General features: G+C 44.9%; 1 protein-coding gene across 3 annotated transcripts in view; it reads right to left on the bottom strand.

Moving 5' to 3' along the window:
* Positions 1-27024, bottom strand: part of PNCK (pregnancy up-regulated nonubiquitous CaM kinase) — a 352192-nt gene that overhangs the window by 42196 nt on the left and 282972 nt on the right. For all 3 annotated transcript variants that reach the window (XM_068248356.1, XM_068248355.1, XM_068248354.1), the window contains 5 exons: positions 22616-22690; positions 18733-18871; positions 14405-14528; positions 11791-11866; positions 9629-9741 (listed from right to left, as the gene is read on the bottom strand). In XM_068248356.1, coding sequence (XP_068104457.1) covers positions 9629-9741; positions 11791-11866; positions 14405-14528; positions 18733-18871; positions 22616-22690 — 527 coding nt within the window. The remainder of the gene's footprint in view (positions 1-9628; positions 9742-11790; positions 11867-14404; positions 14529-18732; positions 18872-22615; positions 22691-27024) is intronic.

Genomic DNA, 27024 nt, shown 5'->3' on the forward strand with positions numbered 1-27024 from the left:
CGTCCCCAGAAAAATTGGCCATGGATGAGTACATTCAAGAAAAATTACAGAAGGGTTTCATCCGCCCTTCGAGATCTCCTGTGGGGGCGGGATTCTTCTTTGTTCAGAAAAAAGATGGAGGTTTGCGCCCCTGTATCGATTACAGGGGTCTAAATAAGATCACAATTAAGAATCGGTATCCACTACCGCTAATCGATGATTTATTTGCACAGGTTTCCGAGGCTTCTGTTTTTACTAAGTTAGATTTGAGAGGAGCCTACAATTTGATCCATATCAGGGAAGAAGATGAATGGAAAACGGCATTCAACACTTCCAAGGGGCATTACGAGTACTTGGTGATGTCCTTTGGGTTGTGTAACGCTCCTGCAGTCTTCCAGGAGTTCGTTAACGAAATCTTCAGGGAGGTACTGGGTCACTTTGTAATAGTATATTTGGATGACATCCTAATATTTTCCAAAAATCTCACTGAACATCGCAAACATGTTAAGTATGTGTTGCAAAAACTTAGAGAAAATCAATTATTCGCAAAGCTAGAAAAGTATGTTTTTGAGGTAAAGGAGATTGCCTTTCTGGGATATGTAATCTCCATTACAGGGTTGTCCCTGGATCCCAAAAAGGTCTCTGCTGTAAGGGAATGGCCACAACCATATGGGCTTAAAGCACTACAGAGATTCTTGGGATTCGCAAACTACTACAGAAAGTTTATCAAGGGGTTCTCTTCTGTGGTGTCTCCACTTACTAACTTGACTAAGAAGGGGGCTGATGTCTCTCATTGGTCAAAAGAGGCATGTGCAGCATTTTCCTCTCTAAAAGAAACTTTCTGTTCTGCTCCCATATTACGTCATGTAGATGTTGCTTATCTATTCTTAGTGGAAGTGGATGCCTCAGAGGTTGGAGTGGGAGCAGTATTGTCTCAGCGTTCAGGAATTCAGGACAAACTTCATCCCTGTACTTTCTTTTCTAGAAAATTCTCTCCTGCCCAGAGAAATTATGATGTTGGGAACAGGGAATTGTTGGCCATTAAGCTTGCTTTTGAGGAATGGCGCCATTGGTTAGAGGGGGCAGAGCATGTAATAACTGTATACGCGGATCATAAAAACCTACAGTACATTGATAAGGCTAAAAGACTCACCCTCAGACAGGCTAGATGGGCTCTCTTTTTCTCCCGTTTTAATTTCAAAATTACATTTACACCAGGGAGTAAGAACGTCAAAGCAGACGCCCTTTCTCGTTGTTTTGAACCCGAAACTGCTCCAACCCCTTCCCCAGAAAGTATCTTGTCAAAAGAGATCATCCTGGCAGCCACTGAAATAGTTGAAGACCTTACTAGCCTTCTAAGTCCTTTCCAATTGGAAGTCCCAGAAGGGAAACCAGAAGGGGTTCTATACGTTCCTTGTGTCTTGCGCCCCAAGGTGTTGCAGTTGTCTCATGGACACAAGAATGCTGGACATCGGGGCATCACCAGAACCCAAGAGTTGTTGGGAAGGTCTGTCTGGTGGCCATCATTACAATCAGATTGCAGAGAATTTGTCAAGACCTGTACCGTCTGTGCCAGGAGCAAACCCTCCCGACTAGCTCCAGTCAGAACTTTACAGTCTCTGCCCTCCCCTCAGGAGCCATGGACGCACATTACCATGGACTTTGTAGGAGAACTTTCAGTTTTCAATGGAAAGACGGTCATTTGGGTTGTCACTGACAGATTCAGTAAGATGGCTCACTTTGTGTCCCTGAGTGGTTTCCCCTCTGCTAAAAAATTAGCAGATCTTTTTATTCAAAATATATTTAAGTTACACGGTATTCCGGAAAATATTGTCTCGGACAGAGGGGTCCAGTTTGTCTCCAGGTTCTGGTGGGCCTTCTGTAAAGGGATGGGTATGTCGTTGTCTTTTTCATCAGGTTACCATCCGCAGACCAACGGTCAGACAGAAAGGATCAATCAGTCCTTGGAACAGTTCCTGAGATGTTATGTGGCGGACACCCAACATCAGTGGGCGGACTTTCTACCATTTGCTGAATTCACACATAACAATCTCAGGAATGAGTCCTCTGGTTATGCGCCTTTCCAGATAGTCAATGGGAAGTTCCCCAAATTTTCTCCCTAGCCAGTGACGGTCTTTCCGTTCCCTGTTCTGGAGGAGTGGCAGGAATCTTTTAAGAGGATTTGGGCTAAGGTCAGAGAGAATCTAAAAAAGGCTTTTTGCATGCAAAAGAGGCAGGCAGATAAGAGAAGATGTGCGGAGCGGGAGTTTAAACCAGGGGACAAAGTTTGGGTATCAACTCGTCATATAGCTCTGAGACAGCCATCGGCGAAACTGGGGCCCAGGTATATTGGACCATATCCAATTTCCGAAAAGGGTTAACCGGGTTACTTACAGAGTCAATTTACCGCATTCTCTAAGGGTGGGGAAAGCCTTTCATGTGTCGCTCCTGAAGCCGGCTGTTCAGGTGGATTCCCCCCCTCCTCACCCTGTCATGGTTGATGGTGAGCCCGAATGGAAGGTCGAGGAAATTTTGGACTCCAGACGAGTTCAGGGCTCAGTGCAGTATTTGGTGCATTGGAGAGGATTCGGTTTAGAGGAAAGATGTTGGGTCAAAGCAGGTGATTTACATGCAGATAACCAAAGGAGATGGTTCCATGAGCTCCATCCTGACAGGCCAGGTGGGACGTGTCCGGAGTCCACGCCTAGAGGGAGGGGTACTGTAACGAAAAATCCGCAACACCGGATGGATTGCGGAAATATGGTCGCATCCAATCCGGCAAGCGGACTTTCCAATGCGGGATGCGGAAATTCGTCCGCATCCGCTGCGCAAACCCGTCCGAGCACTCTGCTCCAAACTCACCAGCATGCTGCTCACCAGGACTCTGCCATCTTGCCTCTAGGGGGCGGGCGCGCCCGACAGACACGCCTTTATACTCTTAGGAAGCATGTCAGCTGACCTGGAGATTAGCTGACATTTTAGCCTGCTCTGATTGGTTGCTGCCTGGGGTGGAGACTTCTCTCCCAGGCAGTATATAAGGAAGTGCTTTTCAGTCACACTTCGTCTGTGTTTGCGATACCCTGTGTCAGCACTCAGACCTAGTCAGCCTTGTCTCTGATATTGTGTTATATATTGGTTTATCGCCAATATATACACATATTATCACTGTTTGAATTATCGTGTATGATTCTGTGCCTGCCTTTACTATTCCTCTGCTTTCTGATTTTGTACTTCGCCAGCCCGTACCGTTATCGACTATTGGCGTGGTTTCCGACTATTCTCTTGTCTCACGTTTCTGTACTGCTGCCGCCTGATCTTTTGCCGAACCTCATTTTGTCTGACCTTTCTCCCTTCAGTGGAACGTCTCCCACTGTAGGGTTCTATCAGAGGCTTGCCTCTTTGAGACGACCGCCACTAGCAAACCCTTGCTGCTAGAGGCCGAGACTCCTCCACTCCGTCTTTTGGAGGGTCTCACACACAGGGTTCCCATTCAGAGGTAACCACACCTTTGAGGAATTACGGTGTGGTGGATATTTCCACAGACTTGAATTTACACTGTATATTATTATTGTCTGCTGTTCCAGCTTGCTGGAGGTTGTATCTCTGTGCCCTATAGAGATACTCTATTGTACCCAGCACCCTCTTGCGTACGATTGTATCGTGTCACGCTATATTTGCATTATTGGTGATTCTGCAGATCACCATATAATCAGGTATAGCATCTGTATTATTGGTGATACTGCAGATCACCAATAATCAGAAATAGCGGTGCTTGCTGACACCAATCATTACAAGTAGCTTGTAAGTTCATTTCAAAGATACTTGTATCTAAAGTTTAGAATTTGAAAGTAGTTATCAATGGTGGCCAACATCAGGCAAGTGATTATGTGAACGTGTGATCAGTGTTATAGTTAAAAACGCCACCCCCTATCGGAGACAAAAACTATGCGCTTGCAGGAACTTCCTTCAAAACTCCCACAGCCGGCTGTTACGTAATCGTACCCCCTCCCTTCTCCATAAAACAGAAAACTGTACTCGGCCATGTGGATAGCAGTGACCATGTGGCTCTGCAAGGAGTTGTACGCATACTGTGGTAGTGACGAGGCTCTGAGTGAATGTGGAGTGACTACATATGTACGAGTTCTGTCATCCACAGGGATCAGGACATGGTCCCTTGGGCGATAATTCACGGGGTTGTACAGACACCATAATAGCCTACAGGCAAACAATGCGATCTGTTGCTATGGTGCAGGGAGAGGGGACAACACGTGGTGCACAACAGAAGGGAAGGAGTAATAAGAACAATGGACTTGGCCTTTGCTTGGCCAAGAGATAAAAACAGGGAACACCAAGAGCCCCAATAGTGTAATTTTTACTTGACAAGGTGGCAATAAGTTTTTATTGCTAGATACTCACAAGTCGGGGTCACCAGCAGGCAACCACTGTAAAGGCAGGTGGGGAGATTGTCCTTTCCCCACTCAGGATTAAAAAGTCGCTCTCCGTAGACAGGAAGAAAGGGTAGCAACCCTCCACCAAGGGTGGACTCAAAATTGTATACAATGAACAGAGGCGCCAAAAGTATAAGATTAGATTAAATGAGCTTAAAAACCAACTTAAATGGCAAAATTGAAGGAGCAAGTGGTGGTCTTACCGCCCTCCAAGCTCCTTCTCAGTCAGAGAGAGTGAGTCACATTCAACACTTAGATACATTTATGTAAACAAAATGTATCTATTTCAGCTTCGGATGCGTCTGCAGAAATTGAACTGTGTAACCCTTCCAATGCTGGTGTAGTAAAAAAAAAATGCTGGTTGCATATAATATACTGTAGAAACAGGGAGAAGGAATGCTGGCACTGCAGGAGCCGTCCTCTTATCCAGGGAAGGAGGAGGGAGGGAGAGACAACACAGTCCTATATAAAGGTGTGTGCGTTATAGATCCTCAGCGTGCTCAGGCAAAAAGTGACATCCATATGCATAAAGAAAGAGGAGAGCGCCGGCACTGCTGTCATACACTTTAATCCCAACTTGTTAAAATCGTAGACAAATACAAAACATTGTCCATGCAAAAAGTTGATAACACATACCATAGGTGTCTGTGGATGGTGCGGTGGGTGCGGAGCCTAATGTTTTAAAGCAAAGTTGAAATGCAGGGTTATATTCCGCTTTAATCTTGCCATTTAAGTTGGTTTTTAAGCTCATTTAATCTAATCTTATACTTTTGGCGCCTCTGTTCTTTGCTTGGCCAAGATTATTCTGATTCTGAATCTCCCAGAAATGCATTACGGAGATTGGAGCCACCATACACACACTAGATTCTCAGCAGACACGGCCCTGACCTGTGACCTTGACCGAGAACCATCCAGCTTGTTTATGAGGGTTGAGTTCCTCCTGCTCTTTGGTTCTGTAGCAGCCAAATTAAATGCTATGGGAGCTGTATCACCACATCCAGTTTTTATTGGCCAATCATTGGCCAATTTTACAACTTCCATGTAGTATTAGAGCTAACCTACACAATCTGTCCATATTCAGGAACTGTTGGCCCTTATACTACATGGAGGTGGTAAAATTGGTCACTGATTATCAAAATGTTATGTCCTCAATTGAAATATAGTTGTCTCCACGGCTGTCCCATTAATGGAGATATCTGATCTCTAGGCCAACCTAACAGATCAATTTATCTGATTCGGATTATAAAGTCTAATTACTACGGTCAGATAAAAAACTGACAGCTGTAATGGAATAGATGGGAAAAGTGAGAACTATCTCCCGCAATGTAAAATATCAGTAACAATTTATGTTCCTCCGTCAGGCGATGTATTTCTCTCCCCGGGGACTGGCTTCCTGTGTCTCCGGCTTCCATAAAAGAATCTGTAATAGCCAACAAGGATAACACAGGACACCTCAGTTCCCCGGGGATCTCGTTATTTCATTTTTTTTATCCAGCCAAGATCTCGATTTTTCTGCCTTAAACCTTCATTAGAGAAGAATTTCACGACTCTGGCAGCATCCAGGAAGGTTTTCTGTTCCCCCCTTATAAGTGTTAAGTGAGTTTAAACCACTTGGCTTAAAAACCACATGTGACATGTGATAATGGGAACATCCAGTATTGAGTCACACAGCAAAGATGACAGGAAGGAACCCGTTCATTAATGCCTCGCATAAGAAAAAGGTTTAGATTCTGATGATACCAGCTGGTCACACTGCAGGTATATAAGCCGAGCAGACAGTGGCGTATCTAGAGGGGTACAGGCATGGCTTGTGCCATGGGTGCCATACCTGCCCCTGTGCTGCGCCACCATGCCTGCCCCTGTGCTCCCCATCACTCAGACCTCAGATCAGATTATTCTGTTATCTGTTGAACATGGCTACTTAACCTCCTTGCCGGTCTAATTAATCCGGCAAGGAGGCAGCGCAGCACTTTTTTTTAATTTTTTATTTTTTTAAAATCAGGTAGTGAGCCCTGAGCGGCGGCATCCCCCCCCCCCCCCCCACTCTGATCGCCTTTGGCGATCAGAGTAAGCAGGAAATCCCGTTCAGAACGGGATTTCCTACAGGGATTCCCCGGTCGCGATGGCGACCGGGCGGGATGACGTCACCGACGTCATGGACGTTGTGACGTCAGAGGAAATCCCGATCCGCCCCTTAGCACTGCCTGGCACTGATTGGCCAGGCTGCGCAGGGGTCTGGGGCGGGGGCAGCGCGGCGGGTAGCGGCGAATCAGCGGCGAGCGCGTACTACACGCAGCTAGCAAAGTGCTAGCTGCGTGTAGGAAAAAAAATTATGAAAATCGGCCCAGCGGGGCCTGAGAAATCCTCCTGCGTAGGTTACCCCGAACTGAGTTCGGGATAACCGGCAAGGAGGTTAATTTATGTACCGTATTTTTCGGACTATAAGACGCACTTTTTCTCCCTCAAAAGTGGGGAGAAAAAGTCAGTGCGTCTTATAGTCCGAAGGTATTGTTTGGACCTGCTCATGTATTTAATAGGTATTGTTCTCCGTCTCCCCTCCATCCCCGTGTTCTCCTCTCTGTGCATTTGTAAGTGTAGCAAGGGTAAGGTGGGGAAAGAGGACAGGATTCTTTTGTTACTTACAGCTTCCCGGATTATTCTGGCGGTGGAGTGCGCCGCGGATCACGTGGTGTGGGTCCGTTAAGGAATCGGCATGACCATCGGCTTATTTCCTTCATCCCCCTGTGTCCTGCTCCCGGTGTCTATGGGTCCCCCTTCCTGTGTCGCGCTGCTCTCGGTCCCCATGTCCGCGTATATACAGTATACACGCTGCAGCCACGCGGCCATCAATAGCAACAAGCCACGCATGTTTGGGTGCCATCTTCCAATCAGGTGCGGGGGCGCTGCCCCAGACCGCCAATCACACAGCTCATTGCTCCCTTCACTGCACAGTGATTCGCCGCAATGATGGACCTGTGGTCCCGCCTTCGAGACCAGCGGGCCGGAAGAAGGGAACAATGAGCTGTGTGATTGGCGGTCTGGGGCAGCGCCCCCGCACCTGATTGGAAGATGGCACCCAAACATGCGTGGCTTGTTGCTATTGATGGCCGCGTGGCTGCAGCGTGTATACTGTATATACGCGGACATGGGGACCGAGAGCAGCGCGACACAGGGAGGGGGACCCATAGACACCGGGAGCAGGACACAGGGGGATGAAGGAAATAAGCCGATGGTCATGCCGATTCCTTAACGGACCCACACCACGTGATCCGCGGCGCACTCCACCGCCAGAATAATCCGGGAAGCTGTAAGTAACAAAAGGATCCTGTCCTCTTTCCCCACCTCACCCTTGCTACACTTACCGTACATTTTTTATAGCAATAATAATGGCAAACAAGTGCAATTAGGACTGGCTGGGTGACTCTCACACTGCACAGTACACCCTACCACTTTTACTGGATACTTTCAATTCTATTATGTGCACTGTATTTTCATTTGTTATACTGCAGCATCTTTGAACATGATTTGTAGGGCTTTACTATATATATATATATATATATATATATATATATATATATATATATATATATATATATATAGTATTTGATCACTCAGTCATACTGTATACTATGCTGATATGCTGATCAGCTGATATGCTGATTAGTATGCTTTTCAACTAATCCTTCTGTGCTGTGGGTCTCCCTTTCCTACTTTCCCATTTCCATCCCAGTCAGCTGAAACTGTGGAGTAATAACTGGCTTCCACACACTATGCACGTTACCCAGGGCTTAAACATAAGACGCCCCTAGACCATGGAGGCACCAGGTTTAGTAGAATTTTTTTTCCCCTGAGTTTTGTCTTCTAAACCTGGGTGCGTCTTATAGTCCAGAGCGTCTTATAGTCCGAAAAATACGGTATATAGGGCGCACTTTGCTATTTAATTATTTTATCTTGACTCACTTGGCTACTTGATTATTTTATCTGAAGGTGTGTGACTACTTAATTATTTTATCTGGATACTTGTGCCTTATTAATATTTTTATTGGGGGGCATGTGACTACTGGCTGCGTTATCTGGAGGCATGTGACTAGTCAATTCTTTTATCTGGAGGAATGGAAATATTTGATTCTTTTATCTGAAATCATGTGACTATTTATTTAAGGCACATGGCTACTTAATTATAATATCTAGGGATCATGGCTTCTCAATTTATGTATCTAGGGTATTTTAAACTCTGGTATTTAGGTAACCCAGCTACTTAATTCTGGTATCTAGGGACAACAAATTGTCTTACAATAGTAGTGCGGCCTACAGGTAAAAGTTAAACTGCCTCTCCGTCAGTATTGAATAGTGGTCTCCCATTGCTTGTTGGACTGAGACATTCCAACTTGCCTTAAAGGGGAACTGAAGAGAGAGGTATATGGAGGCTGTCATGTTTATTTCCTTTTAATCAATAACAGTTGCCTGGCAGCCCTGCTGGTCTATTTCTCTGCAGTAGTATCTGAATAAACCCAGAAACAAGCATGCAGCTAGTCTTGTCAGATCTGACTTTAAAGTCTGAACCACTGAAACCCCTGATCTGCTGCATGCTTGTTCAGGGCCTATGGCTAATAGTATTAGAGGCAGAGGATCAGCTGGGCTGCCAGGCAACTGGTATTGCTTAAAAGGAAATAAACATGACAGCCTCCATATACCTCTCGCTTCAGTTCCCCTTTAACAGCCTTTCAACCAGTAAACACGGAGAGAAAAGGTGGGGTACACATTAATTGGTCTTCCTGGGGCCCTGTATGGTCTTAATCCATATCCCGTACTCAAACTCCTTAGCTGTAAATGTGAGGGGAAAGGTTAGTGTTAGGAGTGGAGAGGGGGAAGTTCGTATTAGGAGTAAAGATGGGATTGTTGGGATCGGAGTGAAGGGTTAGTGTTAGGTGTTAAAGGAGGGGAATAGAGTACAAAGGAAATAAGAAGAAATATTTCCGAAACTTCGGCAATATCCTGAGCCAAGAAACAAAGGCAACTATAACAAATGTACATGAGAAAGGATGCTGGTTTTAGAGAGGAAGGGGTCTCTGGCCAGGAGGGGGGGGGGGGGGGGGTGCAATTTCAGTGTTTGCCATAGGCACTATATTACCCAGATACACTTCCCACAAGCAGAATTGGAAGGCATTTATATTGAAGCACAAGAATAAATGTTTATTTACCCGATTCAGAAATATCATCCCAATACGGAGAGTCAAATTCATACTCTGCTTTTATGATTTGGTTGAAGAGTTCTGAGTCGTTCTCGTCATAGAAAGGTGGGTACCCACACAGTCTGTTACAGCAAGAAAACAAGGCATTATTCCACAGGGAAAGATTACAATGTATTTCCGTCTGCACAACCCCTATCATTCAATAGAATATTTCAGGAAAACGGCTGGGCCATTTGAGGAGTCTGGACCTTTCTAGTTAGTTGTATTTATCAAACAATTGTGCTAAAAACAATAATCTACCTGGTAAAAAGAATGCGTGCATGAAAAAAGTGCGCCATGAAAAAAGGGCCCGGCTGGATGATGAAATGGTGCCGGTGGATAGCGAAATCTCAATAACGATTAACATCGCTAACGAAAGTGGTTAACAATAAATACAGTTTCAAAAAAAAGTCAGGAGTTGATAAGGAAAATGTATTAATGTTAAAAATCGTAATGTACTTTAACAATAAAGCTTAACCCACATCTACTCTCACACAGTACCCTCCCCTGGTGGTGCCTAAAACTAACCACTCCCCTGTTGGTGCCTAACCCTAACCACCCCCCTGATGGTGCCTTAACCTAAACACCCACCCCCCGGGTGTTGCCTAACTCTAACCGCCCCCCCCGGGTAATGCTTAGCCCTAACCACTCCTCCTGGTGGTGCCTAACCCTAACCACTCCCTCTGCAGAAACGATAATATCTGTGATAACAAACAACAAAATAATATGACAAAAACTATAATGTTGCAAGCTTCTAAAACGATAACATACATCAAAAACTGTAATGTTCTAATTTTGGTAGCGATATTTATCGGGCGCCCTTTTTCTGCTTTTTTTGCTGTGTTAACAATAATTGCATTAGAGTCTATGGCGGCGCCCTTTTTGTTCAATAGCCGCTGGCGCCCTTTTTTTTTTACTGCTACCAAAAGAACTCCCGGTAATTATATTAGTTTCAGAGAGACAGTCCCTCTTTGGGAACTAAATCCCTCTGTTCCTCTTTCTTCCTCATACGTCCTTCTTTCAGGACTGATGTACAGATCTATGTAAGAAAAAAAAAAAGAATTATATATATATAAATATATATATATATATATATTTATTTATTTTTCCCCCCTACTGAGAATGAGTTTTAACCACTTTATGACAACCTGACATATAAAAACATCCTGCTAGAGCCTCTTAATGGCTCCAGGACGTTTTTATAAGTCAGACAGTGCTGCTGCCGCTGTGCTCGTTCGTGCACGTGAAAAAAAAACACCAAAAAAAAAAAGACACCTTTATTTCCAATACTATATTGTCACCACTAAGTGTACTAGGGACATCATTAAAATCTTGTAACCAGAACAAATAGGCAGATAAAATGTGTGGGTTTTTTGCACAGTAGCAGTGTTAATATTAAAACTATAGGGGATGAAATTGGAGAAATAGTGTATTTTTTCATTTTTTCCTTGTGTTTCCCTTTAAAGTGCATAGTAAATAAAGTAATTACTGAAAACAAATATCAACTCCAAAAAGCCCAATTGGTGGCGAAAAAAACAAGATATAGATCATTTCATTGTGATTAGTAGTGATTAAGCTATTGGCAAATGAAAGGGATGAGCACTGAAAGGGGGAAATCGCTCTTGTCCGTTAGGGTAAAAACGTCTTTGGGGTGAAGTGGTTAACTCCATCTTTTGCTTCTGAATTCTTTCTGGTATCAATGACTAGGGAAGTGGTGGGGGTGTGATAAGTCTATGTTTACCTCTCTGTTTATAAGATCAACAGCTGTATTAGCTTATCTTTAATGCATTGGGAGCCTCATACTCTATGGTCAGTTCACATGGCAGGCGGTGGCATTTGGTTTTCCAGTTGCAAAAATACTTTTTGGCTATCTAGTTTCCATTGTTCCCTCATCACGTTGCAACAAACAGTAGAAGCTACAAGTTGCATCTCCAAAAAGTTGACTGCGATTGACAATTGATGGTGAAAGATTTAAGATAAGCTCTACCATTCATCTCAATGCAGATGTGGTGGATTCCGGCGCTAAACGACGTGGATGAATGCCAGCAACCGTCTGAACCAGCCTTTAAATACCAGGAGCAAGTGGGGGAATTTTTCAGACAGCACAGGAATCAGCTGCAGAGGATACCTACAGTATATAAGAGATGACGCCAAGAGCCCACACGTCCACAGCTTTCCCGTATGGCTTCTGCTCAAGGAGCTCAGGGGCTGCAGATATAAGAGAGAACTACATCAGCAATATGACATGTAGGTAATAGAGGAAATCTTCCGTTATGGGCACACACCGTACAGACAAAATCTACTTCATATAGCTTTAAAAGTAGGAGCCATGAGCATTTTAGTACCTTGGGAATTTGACACCTGGTGCTGATTATTTACAGACAACTCCCCCGCCCAAAAAAAACAACAACCAATTTTGGGGGCAACAGAGTGTGTTTCAAATTTTGGAGGTTCTTTAGGGAAAAGGAGTTGTGAAGATGTGGATGGAGCTAAACGTTATGAAACTCTGTACTCTGTACTCTGTACAGTGCTGCAGAAGATATCAGTGCTATATAAATACACAATGATAATATGGTAGGACATTAGACTATGACTATGGTAGGCTTAGTTTGTGAGCTCCTCTGAGGACAGTAAGAAAAGGGGTATGGCTGCACTGCTAAATGCATGGCTAATTGATAAGTTTGAGGAATTACTGTAGTTATAGATGTTTAAGTTAACAAAGACAGCACTGTAATATCTCTATTTTGGCCATAAATAAAATAATCCATATATTCACCAAATCAGCACAAATAGAGGGAACAGGACCACTCCACTACGATTTTGTAAAATGCTTTTCTACTTTATTTTACAAGATCTGCAAAGTACTAGATGCATCAATTCATAGGACATTTTCTCCTCAGCAGTTGCCAGCTGCCTGACCATGCCTACCATCTACCTCCCAGTCAATCTAATGCTAGGATCTAAGCCAAGGCAGAAGTGTGAGAGGCTCCAGCCTGTGGGAGCAGTGACTAGGAGGGCTCACAGCTCTCCAGGGGAACAGCCACTTCTGTCCCGAGTGGTCACATGAGAGGAGAGACTGAGCTAGAAGTGTGACACCTGCATATCGGAGTGTATGAGGACAATGGACACACCTTGACCAGGCACTTTCATGACAGCAAGAAGAGGTAGAGCCAGATGAAACTAAGCTTTTGGAAACACTAATTTTTATTGTTTATACATACTTTGATTTGATGAATTCCACTTTAAAACAATAGAGACAAAAGTGCTGGCAATCAATGCAGGCAGGTTACTTTTACAAAGCTTTGGTTACTACCTGAGCTTCGGTGAAACTAGTTTCCAAATAGATTGTAGGAAGACTGAAAACCAAATGACATAAAAATCCAGGCTTTATTAAACATCAGTTTTAGAAAGCATCAGACAGACAATGGTGAAAGGACTGTGGGGAGTGGTACAGATACCAGCCTGACACAACGAAAAGCTTCCGCTTCTTCAGAGGCCCTAAACCAGAGTAGCTACTCTGGTCTAGAACCTCTGAAGAAGTGGAAGTTCTGTCAGGCCTGAACATGTACTTTTCCCCACTGAGAATTCATTGTTTACTGTGTAAATGTTTTAACCTTAAAGTTTAATAAAGCCCGAAACGTTATGCCACTAAGGCCCGGTTCACATTAGCGGTTGTTTGCCAAACGGACCGGATGACCTGACCGGATCCGGACCGGATCCGGATCGGAACCGTACGGTTCTGATCCGGATCCGATCCGGATCCGGTCAGGTTGCATCAGGTGGTAATCAGGATGCGATCCGGATCCGTTTGGCAAAGTTAACGTAAAAAAAAAAATAATGTTGGGGTCTGGGAGGTCAGCAGAAGGGGGACCTGTGGAATCAGGCCCTCTGCTGTTTAGCACTCACCTCCACCTCCGACATGCTGCCAACATCCTGCCAACACCTCCAGCTCGTGCTGCTCCACTCCAAAATGCTTGCCCATGTGTCCCCAGCCAATATCGCCGCAAAAATCCGCATAGGAAGTGGGGTAGAACATCCGGATTTCTCAGCCAGTGTGTTGTGCGGCCTCCGGTTCCCATTTGTTTGTATTGGCCGGATGGTGCAGTCCGGCTCCGCCCCGGATACGGCTGCCGGAGGGGCCGGATGAAAAAATAGCGCATGTTGGAACGGAGGCCGGAGTCCGGATCCGGCCCGGATCCGGTCCGGCTCCGGTTCTGCAGAACGGACCCATGTGAACGGACGCATAGGCTTTAATTGCTATGCCGTGCGTCCGTTCCGTCCGTTCTGCAGGCGGTGCGGCTCCGGCACGGCGATTCCGGAGGGCCACCGCAAGTGTGAACCGGGCCTTAGTGTCTGGTTTATCTACAATCAATTCTACAATACTTACTGGATCATTTAGGTGCACCATTAATGTACAACATTCAATGTCTGGCTACCAGTACAAAAACACTTGCAGTAGCATCACTTTTAACCATAATCCATTTGTTCCTGCAGGATTAAGTACTGGTCAGTGCAGTTCAAAACCACCCACTGGTACAACCCCGACTTGTAGTGCAGTGCATTGCTCTCAATATTTCCCCTTGAAATGAATTGATTATGGTTGGTCATCTTCTCGGGAAGTAGAAGACTACATAAAAAAATTCAATAAAAAGTTGCAGTATGCTAGTTTTCAAGTGGGGACCATTATCACAAATGTGGGGAGCCTTTACAGGAACTCATGACTGGGTGGAATATTACAGTCCTTACCTACATAGCCTGGTGTCCCACAAGCTGTGGCCATCATACCGTCATCTTCCAACTTTGATAGCCCAAAGTCACTTATCATAATTTTGGAGTCTTCAAATGGAGTTGCATAGAGAAGGTTTTCAGGCTGAAGGTGAGAGGAACAAAAATATCTGTTTAAAAAATGTGTAACTGGAAGGTTTGCAGGCAAGAGTTTCTGGAGAAAACAAATAAAATAAAAGCTAGTGATGGCCAATGCGTAAATAATTCTGGTTTTCATGGAAATGTTATGCAAATTATAGTGGAATTGGGATAATCAAAATTCAGTCAATTGATTGGCCCAGTTTCAAGCTAAATATAATTTTAATTAAAGTTGCATGCATGACAGAATTATTTGCAACACATTGACCAACTCTATGGAAGGCTACATGAGATGGAGATGAAAGAAATTGTGAACATTTTACCAAACTATTACACACAGGGAAATAAGTACTAACAGGCCTGTTTGGGCAAAATAACAAAAAATGTCACAAGAAGTTGGGCCCACACTTTACAAATGTTAAGGGGAGCAAGTGCTTGAAACTCCCCTACAAAGGAGGAAGGGCTCTTGATCCCATAGAGCCTTCCTGGGCGTTGCTTCAACCGATATCACCCGGTGAAGTTACACACCTTCAGGAGTTCTCGAGAAAATTTGGATGTGTTTTCACCCCTGAGTACTTCCAAAGACTAGCGCTGTACTGATACACTTGTCTTTAGAAATACTTGGGGTTGTATGCACTTCCAAAGACTGCCCGAGGATGGCTGAAGACATATTCGACCAAGCTGGTTGAAAAACTTCACCAGGCCCATTGCTAGAACTACGGGACAGACAGAGGACCTACGCTCTTCTTAGGCAAGTATGAAATCAGCTCTGCTGAGACACTAATTACCCCACCAGTGAATGTTTGTGGTTTTCTGCAAAACTTGAACTGTTGGTGGTACTTGAGGACAGGGTTGGGAAACCCTGGTCTGGAGCACTTCTTAAAATTTGAAACCTACATTTGACTTATTTCTACTAGATATGCCAATGTTTCCCAACCCTGTCCTCAAAGCCCAACAACAGCGCATGTTTTGCAGGTAACTGCACATATTAACAGGTGGAGTAATTAGTAGTCATATTTGGAACCAGGATGATGCCATGCAAAGTACTTCAGAACCAATATTTATGGAGAGAGTCACGAAGCTGCATTCCACTTTGTGGTTCACGTGACTTCCCTGCAAAGCCAGAAGGAATTAGCATTGGAGTCTTGTGAATAACAACGTGGAATGCAGCTTTGTAAATCTATCTGCAAGTGATGGTTCTGAAGCACTTTGTGAGGCATTATTCAGGTTTCCGAAACAGCAACACTAATAACGCAGGTCTGAGACTAAAAAGCTGTTTGATTATTTTCATCAAATTTCCATATATTTTGATGTGCTGAAAACAAATAAAATTTTGGAAAAACTCCTAGATATCATGATTTGCCACAAAATGCAAAATCGTCTTCAAATTAATCTCATTTTTTAATGTTTGGATCCTCAAAAAGAAGCGTGTATTGCATTTAAAGATGGTTGCTTTAGGTTGCCTGATGAGTTTGAAAGTGCATTTCCTCCAGTCCCATCTTGACTATTTTTATAACTCCCAACTGTCCCTCTTTTGGAGGGACAGTCCTTCTTTGGGAACCCTGTCCCTCTTTCTTCTTAATTTGTCCCAATTCAGGACTCATGTACAGATCTATGTAAATATATGTATTTTATCTACTGAAATATGTGTTTAATTGACTCTAATCTAATAAGACTTTAATTTACTCGCCCATCATTTAAATTAATATATTTTCAAATGTTAATATGAAGGACAATATACCACGAAAGAAAGGACCAGTGTGGTTTGAATAAAAAAAACAACAACATATTTTTCGTATGAAATCTTTATGGTATGCGTGACTAAGGGTGTGCTGGGGGCGTGGTTTGGGGTGTGGCAGGGGTGTTGCTTAAGTGTCTCTCTTTCTTATCTCAATAAGTTGGGAGGTATGTACTTTCCTGAAAATTTGGGAGCTGTGAGTTAGGAACAAGGTGAACTATTCCACCAAGACATTAAAGAGATAGAAAGGAGATACCAGGGAAAACGGAGCCTTACTATGATGGCAGATTACTGTTGGATGCTTCAGAGACATTCCAGGTGATGCTCACAAGTGTGAATGCACCAAGAGGAGCCTTACTGGGAAGAAGAATCGAGTTTAGTGTGTGTAGGTGAACTCATTTCAGTTCAAATAAGGATTTTCATGAAAAAAACTGTAATAAAACTTTAATTTTATAAGTCTTTTTCCAATTATTTTGAGGTATTGCCTTAGTTAACATAGTTACATAAATAGTCAGGAAACGTGATGTCCTATGACAAAATGGAGGTCATTTTTTCAATTCAGAGCACCAAAAAACCTTAACATTACATGGAACGACCAAAACAGCTGTCGAAAAAAAATGTTTTTTCAGACCTGTAACTAGTGCCTTAGTGCTGATTAACTACCTCTGTGGAATTCCATAAAGCATGCACTGTTGGTGGGTCTCGAGGACTGACTTAGGAAGCACTGATTTGTACCATGGTTTGGATACCTGAGAATCTTCACTGTCCAAAAAGCTTTTCATTATTTATCACATTGCATTCAAATTCCATTGATGATGATTATGACAGGATTGCTTTAAAGTTTATGATATGATTGCTTTCAAGGAAAGATTAGCATAAAGATCTAAACATACGATGTTATAATCTAAGTAAACAGAGTGGTGAAATAAAGGGGAGAGGAATTCAGACCCCCGCGGTTGGTATGCATCATCAGGCCCATCAGACTGCAGGGCCACAGACATGGCCAGATTTACCACAAGGCACTCTAGGCTCCTGCCTACAGGCGCCTGATGGAAAGGTGGCTCACTCCCCTCTTCAAGTGTCTCCCTCCCTCCTTCCCTATGTAGAGTCCTGGATGAGAGTGTAAATGAGATGTTACTCGCCAAGCTCTCAACATCACACTAATGAGATCTCCCTTCAGTAGGGGCACCCCCAGCTAATTAATACTGAACTTCCACTAGCTACCTAATACTTGGGGACACCTTAAACTACTTAATACTGAGGGTACTTATGGCCAACTGATACTAAGGGGCACATGTAGCTACCTATGACGGGCAAGGGAAGTAAGGGAGAAGTGACAGCTGGGATAACCAGCACATTTGCGGTGCGGTTCGATGGGGATTTGTAGGTTCATGGAGGGAGAAGTCTAAGGTGCCAGGACAGCTGTGCCTATAAACTCCTGTGAGGTAAATCCGGGCCTGGCCACAGACTGACCTTTCTTAGAATATTGTAGTATGTAGCCATGGAAGTCTGTGCTCCAGAAACTATCCTCAGCAGTGGCATAGCAATAGGGGATGCAGAGGGTGCGACCATACCACGTCTCCTGGACCTAAGAGACCTTCCTCCAGCCACTGTATTAGCGCTTTATGGGTGCTATAGTGGTTATAATCACCTCTATATGTTTTGTGTAGTGGGAATCATTAACAAACCATTCTTTTTCCTCACTCACACATTTGCTGTCAGTTTTGCTGGTCTGTATCATGTATTGCTTATGCGCTTTGAGTCCTATGGGAGAAAAGGGCTTTATAAATGTTATTGTTATTATTGTTATTGGTGAGGGAGGAGCCCCAGTGTAAAATTTGCACTGGGTTCATGGATCTGGATTGCGAACCTGGGGGTGTGGTCAGTAAATGTGGGTAAAATTGCCATGCACAGGAATTTTACCAGTACTTCCAATAGCTCTGTAGCTTGTGTTGCGCAATTAGCACAACCTGTGTTACCTAGGTAACATACAAGGCCGGATTTATACTTTTAGTGCCCCCAGGCCAATTTTCTTGTTGCCACCCTTCCATGTGCAACAGTGTCCTCCTATTCCATGTGCAGCCCCCTCACCCATATGCAACATTCATGCACAGCAGCCCCTGTTTCTCTTGTGCAGCAGCTCACCCCTTCTATGTGTTTTTCCCTCATTAGTAATTTCTCTTTTCAATTTGCAGCCTCCTCCTCCATATGCAGCAACCCCTCTGCAATATCAACCGCCCCTTGGGCTACAGCCACCCAAGGCCTGGCCTTTGTGGCCTTCTCAGAACTCTGGCCCTGGTAACATGGATGTTTCCAGTGGTACCCACATGCTGCAGAACCTGAATGACTGCTATAGGCTCTTGAACTTTATACACAGTCATTATTCTCTTCTTAATAAATAGAGTAAAAGCCATTTGTATTTTTCAACGTTTTATATTGAGGTTTTTCAATGTCAGCATTGTAAGGTTAATACCTTGAGGTCGCGGTGTACGATTCCCATATTGTGCAAGTACTGCACGGCATCCAAGACCTGGCGGATGAGCTGGCTGGCGTCCTTCTCGGTGTAATATCCTCGCTCGATGATGCGATCGAAGAGCTCGCCACCCGTGACGCTGAAAGAGAGATGTCAGTGTGCAGTCTCAGAGCCATTCACTGTATTACAGCATCAGTCGGGGCTTATGGAGATTAGGCTTGTAGGATTCCAGAGTAAGTGAGTCACGTATTGTGGCGGCTACGTGTGTGTGGATTATGTGTGCTGCAGCTGATTACCCCGAGGCAGCAGATAATATGGGCTGCCTGCAGGACTAAATCACTATCTTTTATTATTATGCGCACAGTGCGGGTCCGTTACATCCGGATGTAATGCCTTCGGGGGAATTTCTCTATCAATCTGCCAGTGTAACGTAAAAAACAAAATTACATTAGGATGCAAAGTGATTCCAGATAACACTTCTAAGCCAATAAGATAGAGGAAAACCTGTTGCGCTATAAGTTAATTTAAAAGGGCTGCCAAGAATGCAGGGCTGGATTTAAATTCTTTCCCCATAAACTGACTGTCTTATGCCACCCTCCCTTCCTTCTTCTATGTGCAGCCCCTCCTCCATACTCTACCTACCTTCTATCTACACCCTTCCCCCCTCCATTACATGTATAGCAGCTCCCCTCTCCCATGTGCAGCCCCTCTTCCATGCACTGCCTACCTTATATCTATAACCTCCATTGCATGTACAGCAGCTCCCTTCCTCCATACACTGCCTACCTTCTATTTATAATTCCATGTACAGAAGCTCACTACAATATACAGCCCCCATTTAAAGCAGCCCCTTTCTTTCATTTGTAGTGTTCCTCAAAAATGAGTACAGCAAGCCTCCTCAAAATAGTTATAGTTGCGGTGGGGGTGGGACTACAGCACTGGTGTGAAGACCAGGATATTTAAACCCTGGCCAATCGGTGCTCACTGCTGTTCCATCGTGACTGTGGTCACCTGTCAGCTCAGTCAGCTCAGTCCTGTCATCCAGTCCTGTCATCCCGGTCAGCTCAGTCATGCCAGCCCGGTCAGCTCAGTCCTGTCATCCAGTCCTGTCAGCCCGGTCAGCTCAGTCCTGTCATCCAGTCCTGTCAGCTCGGTCAGCTCAGTCCTGTCATCCAGTCCTGTCAGCCCGGTCAGCTCAGTCCTGCCATCCAGTCCTGTCAGCCCGGTCAGCTCAGTCCTGTCATCCAGTCCTGTCAGCTCAGTCCTGTCATCCAGTCCGGTCAGCTCAGTCCTGTCATCCAGTCCTGTCAGCTCGGTCAGCTCAGTCCTGTCATCCAGTCCTGTCAGCCCGGTCAGCTCAGTCCTGTCATCCAGTCCTGTCAGCTCAGTCCTGTCATCCAGTCCGGTCAGCTCAGTCCTGTCATCCAGTCCTGTCAGCTCGGTCAGCTCAGTCCTGTCATCCAGTCCTGTCAGCTGGGTCAGCTCAGTCCTGTCATCCAGTCCTGTCAGCCCGGTCAGCTCAGTCATGTCAGCCCGGTCAGCTCAGTCCTGTCATCCAGTCCTGTCAACCAGTCAGCTCAGTCCTGTCATCCAGTCCTGTCAATCCAGTCTTCAGTCAGTCCTGTCAGCCTGGTCAGCTCAGGTACATCATCCAGTCCTGTCATCCCGGTCAGCTCAGTCATGCCAGCCCGGTCAGCTCAGTCCTGTCATCCAGTCCTGTCAGCCCGGTCAGCTCAGTCCTGTCATCCAGTCCTGTCAGCTCGGTCAGCTCAGTCCTGTCATCCAGTCCTGTCAGCCCGGTCAGCTCAGTCCCGTCATCCAGTCCTGTCAGCCCGGTCAGCTCAGTCCTGTCATCCAGTCCTGTCAGCTCAGTCCTGTCATCCAGTCCGGTCAGCTCAGTCCTGTCATCCAGTCCTGTCAGCTCGGTCAGCTCAGTCCTGTCATCCAGTCCTGTCAGCCCGGTCAGCTCAGTCCTGTCATTCAGTCCTGTCAGCTCAGTCCTGTCATCCAGTCCGGTCAGCTCAGTCCTGTCATCCAGTCCTGTCAGCTCGGTCAGCTCAGTCCTGTCATCCAGTCCTGTCAGCCCGGTCAGCTCAGTCCTGTCATCCAGTCCTGTCAGCTCAGTCCTGTCATCCAGTCCGGTCAGCTCAGTCCTGTCATCCAGTCCTGTCAGCTCGGTCAGCTCAGTCCTGTCATCCAGTCCGGTCAGCTCAGTCCTGTCATCCAGTCCTGTCAGCTCGGTCAGCTCAGTCCTGTCATCCAGTCCTGTCAGCCCGGTCAGCTCAGTCATGTCAGCCCGGTCAGCTCAGTCCTGTCATCCAGTCCTGTCAACCAGTCAGCTCAGTCCTGTCATCCAGTCCTGTCAATCCAGTCTTCAGTCAGTCCTGTCAGCCTGGTCAGCTCAGGTACATCATCCAGTCCTGTCAATCCAGTCTTCAGTCCGTCCTGTCAGCCTGGTCAGCTCAGGTACATCATCCAGTCAAGTCTTCAGTCCGTCCTGTCAGCCTGGTCAGCTCAGGTACATCATCCAGTCCTGTCAGTCCTGTTAATCCAGTCTTCAGTCAGTCCTGTCATCCTGGTCAGCTCAGTCATCAGTCAGTCCTGCCAATCCTGTCAGTCCTGCCAGTCCAGTTATCAGCCAGTCCTGCCGCCTGTCAGTCCAGTTGTCATTTCTGTCAGTCCCGTCTCTAGTCAGTCCTGTCATTAGTCTGGCCTGTCCTCCTAGTCCGTCTTTCTTCCCTTATTGCAGGGTGCACCCTTCCTGTTCTTCTCATCACTGGTGGGGCATCCCTGGAGGTCATGACCTGGTGGGCACCAGGCAGCCAAGTAGTCTGTCATCCACCAGGGGTGACAGCCCATGATCGCTTGTGATGTGCATTGGTGAAGACCTGTGTTCACTTAGACCCCACACCCTAGGGTTGATGAGATCAACAGGACCTTGACACGAGCTTTGTAACAAGCCAAGCCCTTTGTGAACCTATGCCCACATTACTTTGACAAACTACACTATTGTGGACTCTCTATTTCTTCTGTTGTTTTTCTAGGACCTACAAGTGGATATTGTACGTTGTCTCTTGACGATGCTTGGTTGGGAGCTAGGCTACAAGAATCCCCATTTCATGATTCACCAGCTTACCACCTCCTATTACACCACCTCCCAGGACTCCTTTGTCCCTCATGGATTGATGAACACCAAACAGCCAATGATGAAAAACTTTATAATACAGCTTGCTGAAGTAAGTGTGGAGAGGGGAATGATCCACCATACAGCATTCTGATTATTCATGTCTCACTGTGCTGTGCCCTACCATGGTGGGTTGCTATTGTATTAAATGTATACTGTAGGGGGGTCGGGGGAAAATGAGCTGAACTTACCCGGGGCTTCTAATGGTCCCCCGCAGACATCCTGTGTTGGCGCAGCCACTCACCGATGCTCCGGCCCCTCCTCCAGTTCACTTCTGGAATTTCTGACTTTAAAGTCTGAAAACCACTGCGCCTGCACGCCCGTGTCCTCGCTCCCGCTGATGTCACCAGGAGTGTACTGCGCAGACACAGACCATACTGGGCCTGCGCTGTGCGCTCTTGATGACATCAGCGGGATCGAGGACACGGCAACGCAGTTGCAGTGGTTTTCAGACTTTAAAGTTTGAAATTCCAGAAGTGAACCGGAGGAAGGGCCGGAGCATCGGTGAGTGGCTGCGCCAACACAGGATGTCTGCGGGGGACCGTTAGAAGCCCCGGGTAAGTTCAACAACCAATTTCCCCTGACCCCCCTACAGTATCCCTTTAAGGCAGTCTTCTGCTATAATTCATATATCTCTATTGCTCAATTTGTGGCGTATATTTAATAGTTATGTACAAATGCAACAATTACAGTACTTACAGTTCCATGGCCAAATAGAGGTGGGAAGGGCTTTCATAAATATCTTCTAGGGCAACAATGTTTTTATGATTAATCCTACAGAGATCAGAAATCAAACATGAGACATAGTGAAAGGTTTTTAGAGCTATATAATTACATAATAATAAGAGTAATAATAATAATAATAATAATAAAAAACATAACAGTATGCTATAACGTAGTAACCTTTAAAGTGAACCAGAGATGAAGCACCCTCATGTATTTTACCATATATATCAGTGGGAACATTAGAGAAAACACCTACCCTGCTTTCTGTTTCATTCTTCTCTGCTCAGCCTGCTTGTTATAAGCCCAGATAAAATCCCTGACTGAGCATTCAGTCTGGCTTTGCTATAATAACTCAGCTATAATGATTCCTGAGCAGAGCCACAAGGGGGCAGGCTTGGGCTTGAAAAGACACCAGAGAAGACTGACTCAGCTATAATGATTCCTGAGCAAAACCAGACTGAATGCTCAGTCGGGGATATTATCAGGGCTGAAAACAAGCAGGCTGAGCAGTAAAGGACGAAACAGAGAGCAGGGTAGGTGTTTTCTCTAATGTTCCCACTGATATATATGGTAAAATACATGAGGGTGCTTCGTCTCTGGTTCACTTTAAAACATATCATAGAAGCTGGAGTTTATCTCTACCAATCTCTTGGAACATAAAGGGACTTTAAAAGCAAACCTGAAACGAAAATAAAAATCATGATATATTGAATTGTATGTGTAGTACGGATAATGAATAGAACATTAGTAACAAAGGAAAAGTGTCCCATAATTTTATTTTCAGTTATATGGTTTTGTAACATTGCATCATTCTGTCACATTTGCAGTTTTAAAACCACACTCTGTATTTTAAACTGTGAAACAGAGCAGAGCTAATGACCCTTTGAACTCCCCTGCAGTAAAATCATATTTGAAGCTCCCTCTCTCTGTTTCTTTAATGTATCAGTGCTTCACAAAATAGGACTGTCTTTGACCCAAGTTGGGTCGAATAGTTCAGAGATGCTCTTTTGCACAGATAACAATTGAAGTTTTTTAACTCTTCCTGTACTGAAAACAATATGAGACTCTTTTCTTTGCTACTAATGCTCTATTTCTTAGCTGTACTACACATACAATCCATTATCTCATAAGTTTCTTTTTGATTCAGGTCTCCTTTAATTGGGGTTAGAAATAACATTCATCTATACAAGAGGGCAGAACGCTCAGCTTCCTCCTGTGCTACAGAGCTATTCTGAGAACTGCTGAGTAATACACCGTCTGAATCCACTTTTTAATGACATTTAAGAAATATCTTTATTCCCCCGATCTCTAAAATCTCACGTACATAATTATAGGGTGGGCGGGTAAAGGGAAAAAAACCCTGAAAAAAATGGACGTTGCTTTGAATAATTTCATCTTTCCTTGGAGACCAGACGCACAGAGTTCCAAGGTTTCCATGGCAACCACCAAAGTTCTGCTTTTGGGCACAAAAGTAGGAAGAAGCTATAGAACTGCCGAAAAAGATTAATTTTTGATCAGATAACGGCTTACAAGTCCAGATCTCAGAACCGGCAAGATATTTTTGCCTTCGTGAAGAATAATAAGCCAGTACAAAAGCACAGATGTAATGGAATCCTATAAGCAGACAGAGCCGTATCATATGTGTCATTATCAAACTACACATGCTTAAAGGGCAACTGAAGCAAGAGGGATTACTCTGAAGAACATACATTTAATGGGCAAAACCTTAAATAAATAAGTGTGCCTTATCAGGGTTAGCCATCACTGCTTCAGACACCAAGATAAACTGCGCCAGCGTGTACTACAGGCAAACCATCAAGACAGCCATTTATAAAAACCACAGCTGTCTTCCTGAAGCTGGAACCTTTGCCTCGGTCTTTATAGTAAGACATTTAATAAAATGTTATCTCCAGATCACAGCTCTCAAGTTAACCCAACGTGTCAGTCTGACAGGAGGTATAATCCGGCCTTGTTATGAATATTAAACTCGGCATCTGTAAAGAATGTAATTAAATGTTTAATCCTGTCACTTATCACTGGAGCTGTCTGAACAGCTATATAACCCTCCCCCCCCCCCCCAGTTCTGCAGCCCCGCTGTGAGGCAGCCACACACCATATCATTACAGTGCGTGTACAGGGGACACCGATAGGAATCAGCATTCACACTCAGCAGACCTATCGGAGGCATCTGGGAGTCTCAGCCAATGAAACACGGGCTCAAAGCATTATCTCGCTCTGTGGCATTGTTATTATATTATGCATTTTTCAACCAGAGAAGATATTAGAAGACATCTGTAAACATAAATCATAACTGGACCCTCTTATTGGAAAAAGAAAGAAGACATATAGGGCTTGATTCACTAAACTGTGCTAACTCATAGCATGGCTGCGCTAGTGTTTTTGTGCGCGTTTTCACATTTTTGAGCACGTTATCACCAAACTCGTGATTGCGCGCGCAAAACGCTAGCACAGCCGTGCTATGAGTTTGCAGGGTTTAGTGAATAAAGTCCATAGAGTGGATCTATGATGTTATGTGCAAGTAATAAAGATATCAAACTTGTTGAGAAAAACCTGACTAAAAGAAACGTAATTCTTAAAGCTCAAGTGAACCCAAAACGTAAGATATATTTTAATAGCAACTGGGTTAACAAGTGAATGCAAACCGTGGCTTAAACTAAATGCTGACAAAACAGAGGTTGTTGTTAGCGGAGGACATCGCCTAACAGCAAAGCAGCTCCAGACACAGCCAGCACCACTGAGGGTAGGGAACTCAGACCTCACTAGCTCCAACACTGTGCACAGCTTGGGGGTTACTTACTGATGGGGAATTAAACTTCAGGAATCACATTTCAGCTGCTGTGAAACATTCCTTCTTTCACCTAAGGGATACTGCAAAAATTAAGCACCTCATTCCTTCAGATGATCTTCCAACCCTAGTTCACGCCTTCATCACATCATGGCTAGACTATTGCAATGCCCTCTATGCAGGCCTTCCACATAAAGGTGTATGTTAAAGAAAGGCACCTGGAAATTTGGGCGCCCAGTGATGCCGATAGTAAATATCAATATTAAACACTGATATTTTACTGCAAAAGTGCAAAATATCGATATTAAATACCGATATGTTACTATGGCCAAACCTTACTCTACTCTCACACAGAACTCTCCCCCATGATGCCTAACTCTAACCCCCCACCCCCCACACACACACACACACACACTGTGCCTAAACCTAAACTGCAGAGCCACCCCATACACACTACCTACCTAATGTGTAAACTTAAACCCCCCCTCCCCATACACACTACCTACCTAATGCCAAAACCTAAACTCCCCCCCCCCCCCCCACACACACACACTAACTACCTAATGCTGAAACCTAACCCTCCCCCCTGCACACACTACCTACCTAATGCTGAAACCTAACCCTCCCCTCCCGCACGCACTACCTACCTAATGCTGAAACCTAACCCTCCCCCCTGCACACACTACCTACCAAACCCTAACCCTTTCCCCTTACACATGGTAAAAATAACCCCGAAAAATATCAACATTTGTTCGTCTGCAGTGCCCCATATATAGGGGGCGCTGTATAAGCTCCTACTATTTACTGGGTGCCACCATTTCCTCTCTGGCACCCTAATACCGCTATTTTCTTTTGGTGCCTATGGTGGCGTCCAATTAGTCAATTTGCCTTTTTTAATGCTTCGCCAAATAAAGACCTACTCAGCCTGCAGCTAGTACAGAATTCTGCCCCAAGTCTGTTAACAAGCCAAACCCACCATTGCCATATAAAACCAATCCTTTGCTCTCTACACTGGCTACCCAAAAAATAGAGAATCCTTTTCAAAATTGGCACTCTAACATTCAAATACCTACACGACCTAGGTCCTGGATACCTGAAGGGTTTGTTGCAACTGCATCACACCACCCACATCCTCAGACCAAAAGGATCCAATAACTTGACTACCCCCGAGTTCAACTAAAACCTTTGGAGCCAGAGCTTTCTGTCATGCTACCCCTGACCTAGGAAATGTTTCGCCAAACTGAATCAAGACAGCTCCAACCGTGGACACATTTAAATTGAAACTGAAAAGCCACATGTTTGGCTTTTATGATCACTTAACTTTTTCCCCTGACGGTTCTAGACTTGGACGGCATTGCAGGAAGTGACGCAAGCGGTGGAATGCAGCGCTGGATCAAGGATCTAGGTGAGTCCTTGCTTCCCCCGCTGCTTGACTAATTAAATATTGAGCAAATAGCTGGAGGGGGAGCTTGGATCAGTGGTCTGACCCCCCTCCCCACCGCTGTGCCTGCCCCCTTCCTGGCTGCTACCCCCTCCAGCTCGCCCCCCCCCCCCCACCACTGGCCAAGCGGACGCT

This window comes from Hyperolius riggenbachi, chromosome 8 (assembly GCF_040937935.1).
Source record: "Hyperolius riggenbachi isolate aHypRig1 chromosome 8, aHypRig1.pri, whole genome shotgun sequence".
In the NCBI taxonomy this organism is placed as follows: Eukaryota; Metazoa; Chordata; class Amphibia; order Anura; family Hyperoliidae; genus Hyperolius; species Hyperolius riggenbachi.